General features: G+C 48.5%; 1 protein-coding gene across 6 annotated transcripts in view; it reads right to left on the reverse strand.

Moving 5' to 3' along the window:
- Positions 1-16,936, reverse strand: part of ZNF618 (zinc finger protein 618) — a 148,440-nt gene that overhangs the window by 35,938 nt on the left and 95,566 nt on the right. For 3 of the 6 annotated variants that reach the window (XM_062616048.1, XM_062616047.1, XM_062616051.1), the window contains one exon: positions 4,102-4,185. The exons of the other annotated variants lie outside the window; for them this stretch is intronic. In XM_062616048.1, the coding sequence (XP_062472032.1) occupies positions 4,102-4,185 (84 nt within the window). The remainder of the gene's footprint in view (positions 1-4,101; positions 4,186-16,936) is intronic. 6 annotated transcript variants of the gene reach the window in all.

The following is a 16,936-nucleotide window of genomic DNA, read 5'->3' on the forward strand; positions in this document are numbered from 1 at the left end:
TTTACTTCTCCACAGGAGCAGGCTAGGAGGTACCCAGCAGCTGAGCTGGGTGCCATCGAGCTCCCTGCAGTAGCTCAGCTGTTTGTATTCATGTCTTAATGCCATTAGCAAAGTTAAAGCCTTGTTTCTACCTCCTCCATACTGTGTTCAAACACACCACAGTTTGCACATTAAGCTTTCATTTTACTTCTTAATCTTTTTAGTTTTGAAAAAAATAACTCTTTTAAGCTGCTATGCCTTGTAAGTCTGTACACACTTGGGCTCACACTGCAGTCCCTCAGCACATGGGGTTTCAACACTAAACCAGAGAATCACCTCCTGCTCTTTATTCTGCTGGGCAGAAGGAAAGTAGAAGCTATAGATACCTATAAGAGAAAAATGGCAACTATTAAATAGCTGGGCACTGGAACTTTACCCCCGCTACCAGAAACTATTTGTATCTTAATCAGAGCACAGCAGTTCTGAGCTAAACCTAAGGGAATTTTAAAAGCCTCGGCTGAGCAAGCAAGACAGAGCTCAGGCATGTATACAGACATGAAAAGGAACTGCTGCTTCAGCCAGTGCTTAAGGCAGAGCAGAAGCAGCAAAACATGACTGTGAGAACATTCAAGTGATGAAAGCACTGGTGGGTCACATTTAACTATGTTTCATTATATTATCTTATGCAGTGTCCTTCTGTGGTCATACAACAGCGCTGAGGTTCTCAATTTGCCCTGGACCCTTTCTAACAACAAAGAGTCTGTAATGATCATGAGTGAAGAGCTGTGTATCTGTTGCAAAAAAAAACCAATTATTAGCAGGGAAAATTCTTATCATGTCATCAGTAATCAGCCCCACATCACTGGATGTCCCCAAGACACAAGCCAGCCTCCTGTCTGAAGTGTAATGAGCCATGTAGTAGATGAACTGGAGGAAGGAAACTATTGCGGCCTTAATTTGGAGTAAAAGTGCTCAATAAATAAGGATATTTGTTAGAACAGAAGAAAACTGAAAGCTAGAGGCACATCACAAACAGGCATGGCTGGGTGTAGTGTCTGTAACCCAGGAATGATTGTGGGAATCCCACTGTGAGGAGCAGAGTCCACGTGCTAGGTAGGATCACATCCCTCCCTGGGCAGCACGGGGAAATGAAAACATGACAAGTGCAACAGCATACCCCAACAGGGCTTTGCTTGGTTTGTTAGGGAAGAGTTTTCCCAGAGGAAGAATGACCTCCAGAGGTTCCAGTGAAACAAGTCCTTAGGAGAAGTAAGGATTTGTTCCAGCTGGTATTGGCACTAATCTCTTCCTCAGCGATTTCAAGGAGATAAACCTCAGCAAAGGCTGCCAAGTCTCAGGTTTACAGAGAATTCAGAAGTCCCAGAGGACTGCCCATGTGGAGCTTCACCCTCTCTGAACACCAGCTTCTTCCAGGGCTGCAGCCCAGTGCCAGACTTCTTACCCAATAAAGCTGTCTTTGCTGACAGCATCCAATGCTTCCAGTGCTGTTCTTAGCAAGAAACTCACTGAGCAGCATTAGCCTGTGTACTACTGCTTCTCCTGCTCTGGTTGTAACTACCAAGGTAGGCTCCAGCTGGGACACAATCCCCAGTGTATGCAACAACAGAGCTGTCAATGGGAAGAGCTACAAGGGACACCAAGCAGGCAGGGATGCCTGCAAGGCCATTGCAAACTCCCCACCTCTGAACATCTGAAGAGGTGGCACCAGACAGAGCCAAACTAACGCTGCTTAAGCAGATCTACTCAGAATCAAGATCTCTCCTATCACCATGTAGACATTAACACTGTACAGCTCCACCAAACCAGGAAGATACCAACAGGTACTATTAGGATTTCAGGAAAAGTATAGGGAAAGATACAACTGAGCCCACTAGCACAGAGGTTTAGTGCTGTCCCTTACTCGTATTCAGGCTGCTGCCTGCAGAACATTCTGTTGTCCTGCAGAACATATTCCTGCTGCAAGCTGAACAATCATTGGATTATCCTGCTGCAAACCCAGTTTCAAAATCACAGAATCCCAGCCTGGTTTGGGTTGGAAGGACCTAAAAGCTCACCCAGTTCCAAACTGCACCACAGGCAGGGACACCTTCCACTAGAGCAGCTTGCTCCAAGCCCCTGTGTCCAACCTGGCCTTGAACACTGCCAGGGATGGGGCAGCCACAGCTTCTCTGGGCACCCTGTGCCAGCGCCTCAGCACCCTCACAGGGAAGAATTCTTCCTGATGTGCTTAAAAGATGTTTAGTTAAAAGTCAGCCTCCAGTAAATATCATTCCTCCTTCATGCTCATGAGTCCTTCCAAGGGGAACAATGACTGCAGAAGAGGTCTAAGGAGTAATGCTGTTATATATGTAGTCAGGTCACACTTAATCTCGTGAAACCCATGTACATACATCAGCATCACCTCTTACTAGGAAGAAAGGCCACCAGCAGCCTTGTTACAAGGCAATCCTCAGATATAAAGGACTGACATGCTGAGATGAGGTAGGTTTTTCAAGTACCCCAAGAAACACCTCCCTGGGACCTGAATGCATTTCTGACCACTCTGCTTGCAGTGCACCTCCAGTGAAAGACAGGGAATGTGCTGCTCTCTTCTGCCTGTCTCCAGGGGCTCTGTGGTGCTGCCTGTCTCCCGCAGTGACTGGCAGCTGCTGAAGCACCCTGCATGCACTTCAGTTTGGCAGGAAATAGGGCAGAGAACACATGCCCAACAGTGGCAGGCAGAAAAGGCTTCTTTCCTTAGGGCATCTGGCCCAGGGCCTCATCAGATTTTGCTCTAGAAGTCCAGGAAGGCAATGCCAGCAATCAGAAATCTAATGAAAGGTTAGGACTTCTGTATCAAAGCTAAAAATACAGATCCCCGATCCCACCCTCAACAAATGCAGGAATCTGAGACCACAAAATCTGGGTACAAACCAGTTTCCCCTGGGCTCCAACAGCTCTGCCCAGCATCCCAGAAACCCATACTGGAAACAGTTACATACATCATCCAGATGATCTCCCTGCAATGATAGCAGCACATCCCATTCAAGGTCCAGTGGGATGGGGTCTCCACACAGCAGGATGTGGGAGCTCCTTCCAGAATTCTCCAAGGTGAAGAACAATATTCACCTCACTCACAATTCATACTGACCTTTCAAAGGGAAGAAGTCACAAAAGCTATCTGACAGAGGAGCTCTCATGGCAGCTAGGCACTTTGCAGATACTCCTGCATCCTGAGTGATCTGACTCTCACAGAGCACTGCAGAAATAGCTGTCTGGGAGGGACAGCCTCCAGATGTGGGAGGGCAAAGCTGCTGAATGCAAACAGATTGCAACATGCTGAATTATTCCTAAAATCCAGCAGTGTTCCAGGACCCAGGCAACGAAAAAGCAGCAAAATTAAAAAGAGAAGGCAGCCTGAACAGCGCTGCTGGTCCTGTTCCATGGTCCTGGTGACACCTTACACCAGAGGAAGTAACAAAACTTCAGGAATTCCACATTCCTGGCTCACCTTGGGAAACAAGGCTTCCCAAACAGTTCATAAAGTCCAGCAGCAGCATCTCGGAAAGGGGAGGTGGTGGATGTTTTGCAGTTAAGCCCACTGCAATACATTTATCTGTCATCTCTCTGGATGAGGTTGTGATGTTTCTCCCCCCAAATAGGCTTTCTGAGTAAGGCTTATGTGACCAAGAAGTATCAGCATCATCCCTCCAGCCATGGCCAGTGGGTCACAGGACAGTCCATGAGATGCTCTGATGCTCAGTTTCACATTCCTTCCACCAATTCCTGAAAACCTGCTGGAGTCCTGCTGGTGATAAACCCAGAGGGCTGGAGCTGGTCAGTAGCAGAGCGTGAAAAAGGCATCATCTTTCCTGCGATGTCTCACTGGAAGCAACCAGGAGCAGCTCCAGCACTCTTCAGTAACAGCCAAAGCCACCACAACTAAAGGAACAGGAGAGGCTGGCATGTCCTGAGAGATGTGCTGCACACTTGCCACAGGGAAACACCTTTGGGAGCTGTGTCCCAAGCACAGCCTACCTGAGCAGTGCCCCCAAAGACCCAGAGTGCAGCCACTGCTTCCTTACAACACAGCAGGGGGAAAAGAACATCTGGGACCCTCACTTGTTTCTGTGGATTCCACCCAGGGCAGCACAAAGACAGCTCTGGAGAGACGCTTCTTCTCCCTTTCCGCAGCCAGAGGGGCACCTAGATGGAAAGGAACATATTTATGGCTTCCTAAGCTAGCAGGATATTCCCCGCGCAGGTTCATGGACGATTCCCTTGACCCAAGCTTTTGGCATCTTTAGGGGCTTCCTTTTAAATGCCAGGCTGGCAGCTGGGGAGAGGCAGAATGCAAGTTTGCAGACAGAGCACTTGCTGCCTGCAGACCTCCATCTACTCCTCATTCAAACTGTTCTTGCACGGAAGTTACAACTACATTTACAGCCAAGGAGAGAGCTGCCAGTAAAATCAGCTGCAATCGACGTCAGAGCTCAACTTAAAGGTGTCTAATGGCCAAATTCCTTGAAAAGGGAGCAGGACTGAGCCCAAAGTCAGCAGCAAGCCTGTAAGAGGATTAAATTCTCCTGAGTTACATTAGTAAGGATCAAATAATAATAAAATCCAGAAACCTGGAAAGGACAGAAACCCTCACACACAAAGGCACAAGCCAGCTCCTAAGTGGGGGTTAGGAAAAAACTTTCACTGTGGGCAAACCATTCCATGATCACTCATTTCACGATCATTTACTTCCTTCCCACAAACACTTGTCATTTTTCAGGAAACAGGAGACATCTAGGAAGACACTGGATTAACCCTTAACCTAGCATGGTGCTTCTCCCAGGCTTCACAAAGGAGGTTCCTCGGGCTGCAAACTACCAAACCAAGAACAATGTCATCCCAAACCCTCACAGAGGAGCCAAAGCCCTTGAAATTAGCCTTTTTTTCCATAGTGCAAGATGTCAGCTCACCTGCAGGCTGGCAAAGGGGAAAATGGGAGGTGAGAGGGCACGGAGCCACAGGTTGTGCTTGGTTTCCTGCTGAAGCACTTCAGAGCTGAGCCCCAGCTCCTCAGAAGAGCTGTTACAGATGTATTTGGTAGCTACAAGATAGACTTTACCTTGCAGCACTTTGAAGCTGCTTTCAAGTAGGTAGCCAGTGAATATGAATTCTGTGATACATCATCCAAACCACATTGAGGCTGAATCACATAATCCCAGCCTGGTTTGGGTTGAAGGGACCTTAGAGCTCATCCAGTTCCAACCCTTGTCACAGGCAGGGACACCTTCCACTAGAGCAGCTTGCTCCAAGCCCCTGTGTCCAACCTGGCCTTGAACACTGCCAGGGATGGGGCAGTGTCGTGGTTTAAGCCCAGCTGATAACGCAGAACCATGCAGCCCTCTCTCACTCCCCCCACCTTTCCTCCCCCCACTCCCGGAGGGATGGGGAGGGGAATCGAAAGAATGTAAATCCCATGGCCTGAGATAAGAGCAGCCCAGTAACTAAGGTTTAACACAAACCACTACTGCTACCAACAATAATAATAATGATAAGGGAAATAACAAGGGAAGAGAATACAACCACTTATCACCCGCCGACCGATACCCAGCCCGACCTGAGCAGTGACCTAGCCCTTATGGGTAACTGCCCCCAGTTTCTATACTGGGCATGACCTGCTGTGGTATGGAATACCCCTTTGGCTAGTCTGCGTCAGGTGTCCTCTTTCTGCTTCCTCCTGGCTTCCCTCCTCCCTGGCAGAGCATGACACTCACAAAGTCCCTGGTCAGACTAAATATTACTGAGCAGCACCTAAAAACATTGGTGTTATCAGCACTGTTCCCAGGCTGAAAGTCAAAAACACAGCACTGCACCAGCTACTAAGGAGGAGAAAAATGACTGCTACTGCTGAACCCGGGACAGGCAGCCACAGCTTCTCTGGGCACCCTGTGCCAGCACCTCAGCACCCTCACAGGGAAGAGCTTCTGCCTAAGAGCTCATCTCAGTCACCCCTCTGGCAGGTTAAAGCCATTCCCCTTGGCCTGGCCCTACAGGCCCTTGTCCCCTCTCCAGCTTTCCTGCAGCCCCTTCAGGCACTGGAGCTGCTCTAAGGTCTCCCCTTCAGGAGCCTTCTCTTCTCCAGGCTGACCCAGCCCAGCTCTCTCAGCCTGGTTCCAGAGCAGAGCTGCTCCAGCCCTCGCAGCATCTCCATGGCCTCCTCTGGATTCCTTCAGGCAGGTCCACAGCACAGTGGAGACTTAAATTCAGACCATCCAGGGCTGGATGCAAGCCCTCCAGGTTTGGAACTTTGATGCCAGACTAGCAGGAACTTACACACAGAGGAGACTACCCTGAATTAATTTCTGAAGGACAGCCCCTTGTTCATAATAATTTGATGATCACAAACTGTAATTATGGGGAAAAGGTGCTTTGGAAACTACTCACTGGAAGCTGAGAGAAAAAAGACTTCCTAAGTGTTCTCAGCACCAATGAATTTCCTTCTCCCTGTTAATCATATATTAAAGTTAAATCCAAACAGCCAGCAAACATCAGCTCTTTAAAGCAAAAATATTATGGTGGTTTGTGATCATCCCAGAAACCAGCATTGTGAACCAGGATATTCAGACTCCAGACAATATAATTAATGCCAGCAGACCTAGTTTCACACTTCTTCATTCTGCTGTCACTTCAAGGCGGTGGTTGATTCTTTTCTATTCAGATTGTAACTAAATGTAAGTTAAAGAGAAGAGGATGGTAAGGTGCTACTACTGCAATTTAACAATGAACAGCCTCAAGCTTGCATAATTAAACAAAGGGGTATATCATACACACCTAACTTGTTGATGTTGGAAGACATATCTTTTATACCAATCAGGATGCTGAATCTCAGTCTTCAGTGAAAAACTCAGTTGAGCCACACTCAGTCATACACAACACACAATAAAAGGTGTTTTATTTTAACCTCCTTTTGGTTTTGGCTGGGAACACACTACTTCCCTGCTTCCCAACTCTTTAGATTAAAGGATGTAGCCCTGAGAGTTTCATGAAGGAAAAGCAAACATCATCTTGACTTTTTCCTACTCATCCGTCTCTCTCACTCACATGGAATATCACTGCCTAGTTTCCAAAGTGGAAAGGGAAAGTGACAGTGAAATGACTGAGCAGCAATGAAGAAGAGATCCTGGCTCCACGTATCATAGAACCATGGAATGATCTGGATTGAAGGGACCTAAAAGCTCACCCAGTTCCAACCCCTGCCACGGACACCTTTCACTAGAGCAGCTTGCTCCAAGCCCCTGTGTCCAACCTGGCCTTGAACACTGCCAGGGATGGGGCAGCCACAGCTTCTCTGGGCACCCTGTGCCAGCGCCTCAGCACTTTCGTAAAGAACAAGATCAAATTAAAGTAAGGTAGGAAGGATGCAGAACACTCCCCTCTACAATTCCCCAAGATAAACAAGAACTCAAACATTTTTGCTCAGCTTGAAAAGAAGCTGCCTTCAGAAGGTGAACCTCACACTGCCCTGACTTTCCTGGTTATTAACATCCTTAAGAAGGATGCAAATCCTTCTGCAAATCCTGAGAACTTAAATGCTTAAAATGCTGAAAGTATTTCTTGTTTGTGTGCTATTCAGGTTCAAAGTTGTTGAAATGCGAACTAGCAGCTCAACAGACAAAGCGTCAGTTGAAAGAACATACTATTATAATAGTACATATAGGAATACTCCTGGTGCTGCTCTTTGGACACATTTTCTGTTGCTAAATTTCAGCCCCTGTTGGAAGAAGGAAACAGTATCCCTAACACATGGTCTATTTCTGTCTTCAATAAAGCTATCCTGGCGTTGTCAAGACAAACTGACTAATGATCAGGCCAGTCTGGGATTACTAAAATTAATATCCTTTTTTATTTGAATATATTTCTCCATCAATTTTCCTGCTTAGGAACTCCGTAAGAGATCTGTTGCCAAGTATTAACATCCAGATGTCTGTAAACGTGGTTTATTTGGTCAGTATATGGGAAAGGGATGGAAATTTCATTTTTATGGGTGTATCAGCAATTTACGGTGTAAGATCATGTGAAAATCATAGATTTATAGATAACCTGCAAGTCTCCCTCTCTAAAACCTTGGATTAAAACTGCATACAGAGAAACTGCTCCCCTCCAGAGCTACGGAACTGCAGGACTTGCATGAACACCAACACCTCCAGCATGACCATAGGTACATTATGCCTCTGAGCACATCTGATGTGGTTATGAGGCAAGACTCCCAAAGTGAGAACATCCAGAAAAAGCCCTTAGTGTAACAGTTATGTCAGAAGAGCAACTTCAAACTGACCCTATTAAAACAAAGGTCCAGGAACCATTACTTACTTCACCCAGCCTCAAAAGAATAGATGTTGATGTGAGGGTGCTGGATCAGAACTAACAAACCCCAGCTGAGAAAGGTGAAGGGAATGGATCTCCTCTGTCACAGGAAACCTGAGAATCCACAGAGACAAACTCTCACCTATTCCAGCCTTGTGAGGATCTTGGAGAAGTAGAATGGAGGAGCGAGCCAGGAGTAACCTGTGTGTTTGGGTGCAATGGACAGCACTGCACCTTACCAAAAAGGTCTTGGTCCGGGGGAGAATGAATGACCCCAGAGCTGCAAAGAAATGTGCTTTTGTGAAAGACAACAACTCCAGCACTGAAGGAACGTTTAAGGTCAAAACTTCTTCACACTGTAAATCCCATAACTACATTTCTTATTATTTTCTTAATGTTGTCTTCCTGCACCAAAATTTATCGCACTTGGTCTCAGCCCACTGGTCATTTAAATTTGAAGACAAACATATTCATCTACTTGCTAGGCAAATGGGGATCTAAAGAGACTTTACCTACTTAAAATGCAAGTGCATTAGAAAAATAAAATCCATTTTTATTGCTCTCCCCAAGGAACAAGAGAATTATTAAGTAAGAACATTGGAAAAACTAATCACAACTGGTAAATGACTAATGGTTCACTGTGGTATGTGCATGTGGGTGTGCTCACACACAGAGCATTCACAGCTGGGTTTTAACTGTGTAAGGCATTGGAAGTTTTATCAAGCACAACAGTGGAACTTGCCATTTGCTGCTCTGGAACTCCCAAAAAAGTAAAAGCTAAGAAACTTACTTTGAGGAAACAGTAAAGCTGCAAATTTGAAGATTTAAAATTAAAGGAGAAATGGTGATGCCAAAGCTTCTCCCTGAACCCTAAATACACACCAGTGAACCACTTCCAGACCTGTCCCTCATTAGTCAGGGCCTAACCCTGACATCACCATACCCTGTATGTGGAAGGTCCAAGAAAAAGGCAAGAAAACCTTAACTTTGAATATATTAATCTCATGGTTTAAATTCACAACCCCCAAACTGGTTTTGCACATGCAAAGCATTATCACTGCCCCTCCTCAGCTAATGCTGGCACAGCACAGCCTGGCCCACATGCAGCTCCTAACCTTACACTGGTTTTGCAACGAAATTCCCTCTTCAGCTGAACTTCCTCATGCTCATCAGAGCCCAAAGGGAAAGACGTTTTTAAAAGATAAACCCATCATTTCTTATTTATAGGGTTGTGAAATATTTATTGTGTGTTCCAGTTTGGAAAAAAAATATATTGCCATTTTCTTCTTTGCCTTGTAAAGAAATAATGTCACCCAGTAGAGACACAGGCTCCTTGCGGTCACTGGCCTGTATTCAGGTGATGGTTTGAATGCATTTGGCTGAGAAAAACATTCTGTTCGCAGCCTACAGCCTCCTCAGACCCACATGAAACTGTCCCCCCACCACTGAATATCCCATCTTAGGCCAGCACCCAGCTACCACCTAGCACACACTAAGCAAGTATGACACTGCTATGAATGAGGAAGGAGAAAACAAAGCTCCCAGATCCTATGACAGCACAGTTGTATTTCATTTTCAAAAGATGCGTGTGCACTGCCAAGGCCAGCACTAACCCACAGCACTGAGGGCCTCCTGTACATGGTTTGTGAACACTGCCCTGGCCCTGCTGCCACACTGGTGCTGATACAGGCTAGGATGCTGGTGGCCTTCTTGGCTGCCTGGGCACAAGCTGCTCATGTTCAGCTCCGTCAATCAGCAACCCCAGGTCCTTTTCCATGAGCAGCTTTCCAGCCACTCTTCCCAAGGCTGGAGTTGCTGTGCCCCAAGTACGGTGGACCCAGCTCTTTGCTGCTTCACCACACCTAGGTACTCTATCAGAGGGACTGAAATTCTGGCAAAGAGAAATGACTCAGACATCTTAAGACACCCACCAGAAAACTGTGCCACAGTGTGTTAGCTTCAGAACGCTGGATGGGCTGGCAATGTCCCCAGCAGCCAGCTCTGCTGCACCACGGCCATGTGCTTCCCTCTAGGCCACGGCAAAGCCTGAGCTCAGAGTCAAGCTCTGAGCCAGGGATGGTGACAGCACCCACCTAGTCAAAACCCAAGAGAGACTGGGTCGTCCTGCCTGCTTCATCACGTACATAGCAGGGACTGGAGTACCTCTTCTGAGGATCATTTTAGTGCCTCTTTTATAAGGAGCTACCCTTAAGAGCAGTTATTTTTCACTCTGTGGCACTGCAGCAGATACTGTGCATCCCTGCCTTCCTTCTTCCCTCAGTGAAGCACGGCTGAAATTTGCCTTTGTCAGTGGGAGACCAGAGGGAGCTGCAGGGCATGGGAGCTACTGCCCCAGGGCTCAGCTCCGTGGCTGTGCTCTGCCAGCTACCACCCACCCCTGCTCCACAGGTGGGTCCTGCCCGGGGGCACAATGGGGGGCTCCAGTGTGGGGTATGACACTGCTGACCATGGCTTGGACATAGCCCCTCTTCCATCAGTACTGCTGCTGTCCACAGCCTTGCCTCAGACACTGTGACTGGTGCTCATCCATGGCTCTGCTACTTCCCACAGCCCCTTCTCCCAGTGCCCAGTCATGAGATCACCAAGGGCTCTGTAAATCAGTATTTTCCTGGTGAACACAGTTCCCTGTTCCCTTCAAAGGGCGACATGGAGCAAGTCCTGCCTCCTCCCAGGAGACATTCAGCCAGGACACTCTTTAGTGCCAGAACTTCCCACCCCCTCCAGAAAAACTTCACACCACAATGGTCTGAGAAGAGCTGTTCATGGGGGCATGTGGAGGTGACATTACATTATCACACAGGACCCCAAGACCACTTTGTGCCCCTGCTGCAACCTGATAACACAAGAGGATGGTCTGAAATATCTGGTGCATGTCATCACCTGTGAAATGGTACTACTGATTCTCAATTCCATTTCACTTTCAGTCATTTGCTAACAGGGAGAAGAGGCTCCAACACAACAGAAAGGACAACAGAGACAAAGGAAAACCAGGCCATGCTATGTGGGATCAGTCTGGGGATTCCATGGGATCTGGCCCAGGAGTTTTCAATCCATGCAGCTGGCCACAGCGAGCTTAAACGTGCTATGGAAGTTGCTCCCACTGATGTTAGAATCTAAGGCACAAGTGAAGGAGGCTGGCAGGAGCTGCCAGGCCAAGGCTGGTCTGAGCTTGCTTACAGGATTTGTACTCTGGGCTCCCAGGGATCTCCCAGATGATGGAGTCCACTGAAGAGCTGGGCAGCAGTAACCTGCTGGCAGCACCGCACAGGTCTGCTTTTCAGGAACAGCACAAAATCCAGCTTTGCCCTGAACAGAACCGCATGTACACAAAAGCAGGAGATGGAGACAGAAGGAATAGGATCTACCAGAAAACAACCATTAGTGGTCTTCCAGGAACTGCCACTGAATTGCCATAGTAACAAACTGCGCCACTACTGGAATGAAAGCAAGCGGAGCACTGGAAGTGGCTTAGTTTCAGTGAGGCTGTTTTGTCTTCCTGCACGTCACAGAGTAACTGGCTGGTGGCATTGCTCAGCCTAACAGAGCAGGCTTCACACTCACAGCTAGTACTGTCTGTGAGTACTAGCTGTGACTACAACTTGCTTGTCATGGTACTCAAAACTGTTACCAGGGCAAAAGAACAGAGCAAACCACACCGTCAGCAACCTCCCCTGAACTCAGCCAACTCCACTGGCATGCTGGAGATGAATTCAAGGCTCCTGAAATCATCTCTTTCTGAGCCTTCCCACTCTCAGCAACATTTTATGTCAAATTTCCAGGAATGGCAAGACTCTACCTCACAATACTGATCACCATGAGGGTCAGGACTTCTCCCTGAGAAGAGGAACACTTACTGAGTCTCTAATAGCAAACCAGACACACATGAAGTTAATACACCAGCTGTACTTTAGACACCTTCAGCTTTTAGCAACTTTTCCCTTCCCATTTTCCTGTGCATTTGTTTTCTGTTTCCTTCCACAGGGCACAGACATGAATCCAACAGCACAAGACTGCACCCAGCAGACAGGGACTGGGCTGCAAAAGCCTGGACACTTGTGCTTTCTTCCTCGGCCACTCTCCTGCTGGTTGCCTCTGGCAAGTCTCTTTCTTCCCATCCTGCTGCTTCCTGGCCTGCCTGCAGAATACCAACTGCTCTGGAAGTGACCCGAGGCTCATCTAGGAAAAGGCTTAGAAGTACTATGGACTTGTAGCATTATTTGGTATTTTGAAAACAGGTACTAAAAGGCCACTGGTAGCTGAAACTAAGCAAGCGCCGTATTAAGTTGCCAGAGTAACTGTAATTCTGCCCTAGGCTGATCCAAAGAAGCAGAGAAACTATCACAAAAAGCAGTAATGAGCACAGAGACAAAGTGCTTACACACTGACAGGTGAAATAAGATTTCATGGGCAACCACAAAATTCACAGTCTAACTCTGTGCTCTGCAAGCCAGTCATGGCTATATGGGAGATGTACTTAAGTTCCTCCTTCCTAGAGAGGAGAACAAGAATACCACCAAATTCTAATAGTGTCAATATTACAATCCATAATCCGCAGAGTTACAGATCTGGAAACAGTGAAGGCTACCATGGCTCTGGAGACAAGGGCTGTGCTGGTGGAAGTCCCTACTCCCCTCTGCCTCCTGGGGATGAGACCAGAGCCAAGCTACCAGCACAGAGACCATCCTGGTTCTCTTCCTAACCCAGCCACAGCTCCCAGCTACAGGCACTGCCATGGGTACAAGTGCTGAGCATGGGTGCAACACTGGCACCAGCCCTGCTCTGCAAAATGTTGTCCCCAAACTGCGACACGTGCACTGAACAGCACCCGCTGAAGGCACCCTGCTTCATGACCCAGCACTGTGCAAGTAGCTGCTCACCTCAGAGGTGTTGCTCCCCTAGCAGTGTCCCTGGCCCACGGTCCCTGCTCTGGACCCTGTTTGCAGGGGTTTCCTTTAGGTCTCTGTCACGTTGCCAGGAATGCCCTGTGGTATGTGAGCAGCAGGAGGGAGGCTGGGTTTGCAAAGTCTGTACCTCCCCTGCACATGACTGGAATTTTCATGAAGAATGATGGCGCAGATCTAGCCCAAACACCTTCTTCCCGAGGACTTCCAGACTTCATTAGGGACTGCAGTGATCGGACAAGGGGTAATGGGTTAAAACTTAAACAGGGCAAGTTTAGATTGGATCTAAGGAGGAAACTCTTTCCTGTTAGGGTGGTGAGGCACTGGAATGGATTGCCCAGGGAAGTTGTGAACGCTCCACCCCTGGCAGTGCACAAGGCCAGGTTGGACAGAGCCTTGGGTGACATGGTTTAGTGTGAGGTGCCCCTGCCCATGACAGGGGGGGCTGGAACTTGATGATCTTAAGGTCCTTTCCAACCCTAATTATTCTATGATTCTATGAGCATCTCAGAAAAGATGGCCAGCCTCTTCTACAGGAAGAGCCGGTGACCCCGATGTCAAACTGGCCATCCCTGCCTAGGAAAAGTATCACACAGAAAGCTTCTTTCAAAATGACTCTCCTCCCTTCCTCCTCCCTGCCAGTCAAAGTTGGTAGCACTTAGACAAGCCTTTTTATTAGCACATTAGCACTGTGGGTTGCATTGTTCTCTTCTCTCTACATGTGGTTATTCTGGTCTTAGACCCTGAGCCAAGGCTAGAAACGTACCTCCCAAAGCCAGTTAACTATGTCCCCATGAGCACATCCCCTCCTCAACACCGAAGATCTGTGTCCCTTCAGGAATGGATAAAAAGGAATAAAAAGGGTGAGGGCCAGAGACACGGTCTATAGACTATATGGCTGAAAATAACCAAGTGCAAGTTTTTCCTCAAGGGAGTCTTCAAAGTGCCTTCTCAGCTGGAAAGTCTAAACACCACTGTCTCCTCTTTAAGCAGGCAGCAAACAAACAACTGGCCTCAGCTGTGTCCCAGCCTCCCCCCCCCATGGCTCCCTTCTTTCCAAGCAAAAAGGCCAGGCCAGCCCTTTCCACAGCAGCCCCTTCTTAGCTAAACCCTGCAGACCTGGAGCATGGCACAACACAGCTTCACCCACCATGTCAGTAACTCATCCTCCCACCAGGCCCATTCCTCACTCACAGACCCAGCAGGGCAGGATGCAGACTTTGCCTTCCAAGAGCAAACAAGACCCAGGGAAGTCCAGGGAGCACCACACAGCAACTGCCACCAAACCTCAGATACTGCCATGACCATGCCAAGGTGCCCGTGCTGTGCTCTGCAGAGGCACCAGCAGAGATATGCCCTCACTTGACACACAAGGTTGCCTTCCCCACAACTTTTCGTGTGACCGGGGTGGAGCTGACTCCAAAAAGTCACCATGGAGAAAACTTGAAGAGCTTTTAAAACCCTGCAGTTCTAGTTAGTTAAATGCATGTCAAGGACCCACTGCTGGTCAAGGCAGCTCTTCATCCACACCAGTTTAGGGTGGATGCAGGCTATGCCCTGGAGAGAAGCCCATGAGAGAAAACAAGATCTTGCTGTGTCCCTTAAATACAGAGACATTTTGGAAGAAGGCAGCAAACCATGTCTGCAGAGACCATGAACCTAGAGGTTCCCAATGAGATAGAAATAGCAGAGGAGGATCTGAACAATACAGACGTCTGTAATAGAAAGGGTGTAAACAGCCAAATCGGGTCGCAGAGGAATAGCAGGGGAGCAGCAGGCAAAATAAAAATAGCAGGAAAGGAAAGATAAATACAAAATTCCTAAAATATATGAGGAGTAAACAGACTGACAAGGAAACAAGAGAGCCATTGAGTGGGAAAAGGAGAAGAGCTGTGCAGAGGCAGCCAGGGTAGGCCAAGGATTCAACCCAGCCCCACAGGGGAAGGGAGGAAAGAAGGCAGCTGAGCTATTTCACTGCAGCAGCAAGGAGGGGAAGAGGAAGATGACTCGGCCAGGAAATTACAACCATCTGCACTCAGAACAGCAGCACTGGTGGAGCAGTTTCACCTTCACTCTGTGAAACAGGTGACAGAGCCAGCCTGCTTCTCCACCAGGATGGATGCTGCGCTGGATCTTTCTTCCCCATCCCCACCACTCACCGTTTCCATGCTCTGGTGGCTTGGTCTTGCCTCCAGCTCTTTCAGCTAGATGAGAATATTTTGGGATAGCAATGAGAGTGGCAGGTAAAAAGTGATTCCTGCACAGGGAAAAGGGCCAGACTGGTACAACCCTGCGTGAAGATGGAAGCAGCCCCTGCCTCTCTTAGTGCTCCCTGCTTCATCTCCACCACTACCATGGGGGCTTGCCTGAAGCCTGGTGCAAAGCAGCTGCTTATCACTGGTCCCTCCTAGAGTCTTGTTCTGTCTGTGCCTTTCCATTCTGCTCCAGCACCACAAAAGAGGCAGTTTCATCCACAGAAATCCTCCTATGGCTGGAATGACTTTGGGGTCTGCCCACACAGCAGGCATGAATCCTCCTGGTTTTTCTCCCTCTAACTCCTCATACCTCCCCCTGTCCTGTCTTTCTCAGCCAAATTAATTCCCACAACGGATAAGAAGCCAAAAAGCTGACTTAAAGAAAAAAAAACATTTTTGGCGCATATGATAATGTGTCCAATGCCTAAATAAGAAGTCCAGGATGCACACAGCCTAGCCCAGAACCCAGCAGGGCTGAAAGCAAGGGGGTCAGGAGATGGGCCTGGAAAGGTTCAGGATAAGCAAAACACTGATGGAGCAGCAGAGCACCTGTAGAAAAAGAGACAACAACAGAGGGGACAGAAGCCTGGAAAGGTGTTTCCATTCCCTGCATGGGGCTGAGCACCCCATGGCACTGGGTCAACAGACAGGGCCCAACTGCAGAGCCCATCACCCCCCAGTGAGCACCAGGACAGGGTGCACACTGCGTGATGCTGGGTGCTGCTGAGGTGTTCTGGCTCAGGGCTGCGGCTCTTCACCTGCAGTGAAGTCAGTCCTGCTTCCTTCTGCAGACAGGAAGCCAACGCTCCCCTGCTGACCCCAATGTTCACGTATCACACAAGAGGCCTGAAGCAGCAGCAGTTCTAATGAGGCTGTACTTTCTAATGATTATTTACTATTGATCTGACATTTTACACCCACCCAGGGTAAGTTCAGTGCTTCCAAGCTGCCTCCTGTAACCACCAAGGTTGGTAACTTACCTTTCCGATGGGAACCATGGCTCTCACCTAACACGATCATAGCAAAACCCAGGCCAGCCTGAGCTCTGCTCTGGCCTCCCGCTGCAAGCAGGGTCTGCTCCGAGCTCAGACCTGGTTACTCGGGACTTTACCCAGGCTGCTCTTGCAAACCACCACGGATGCATTAGACACAACCGCTCTGACCAACCTGCTCCACAGCTCGGGGGAAAGCCTTCCCTTCCACACACCCTCAGCCTCTCCTCTTTCCACTTTATGCCCTTGTTCTCCCACTCTCCCACCACTGGGAACTGCCCGGCCCCGCACTCCCCACCACCCCCTCCCAGGGGCTGCCACTGCCTGGCCCTGGAGCCCCGAGGAGGGGCTGTGCTGAACCCGCTCCGGGTTACCAGGGCGGGGACCGCAGCTTTAGGGTTTAAACCGCCACCAGACTCCATCCCCG

This window comes from Pezoporus occidentalis, unplaced genomic scaffold (assembly GCF_034315485.1).
Source record: "Pezoporus occidentalis ecotype Australia unplaced genomic scaffold, CSIRO_AGI_Poc_V1 ctg187, whole genome shotgun sequence".
Classification (NCBI taxonomy): Eukaryota; Metazoa; Chordata; class Aves; order Psittaciformes; family Psittacidae; genus Pezoporus; species Pezoporus occidentalis.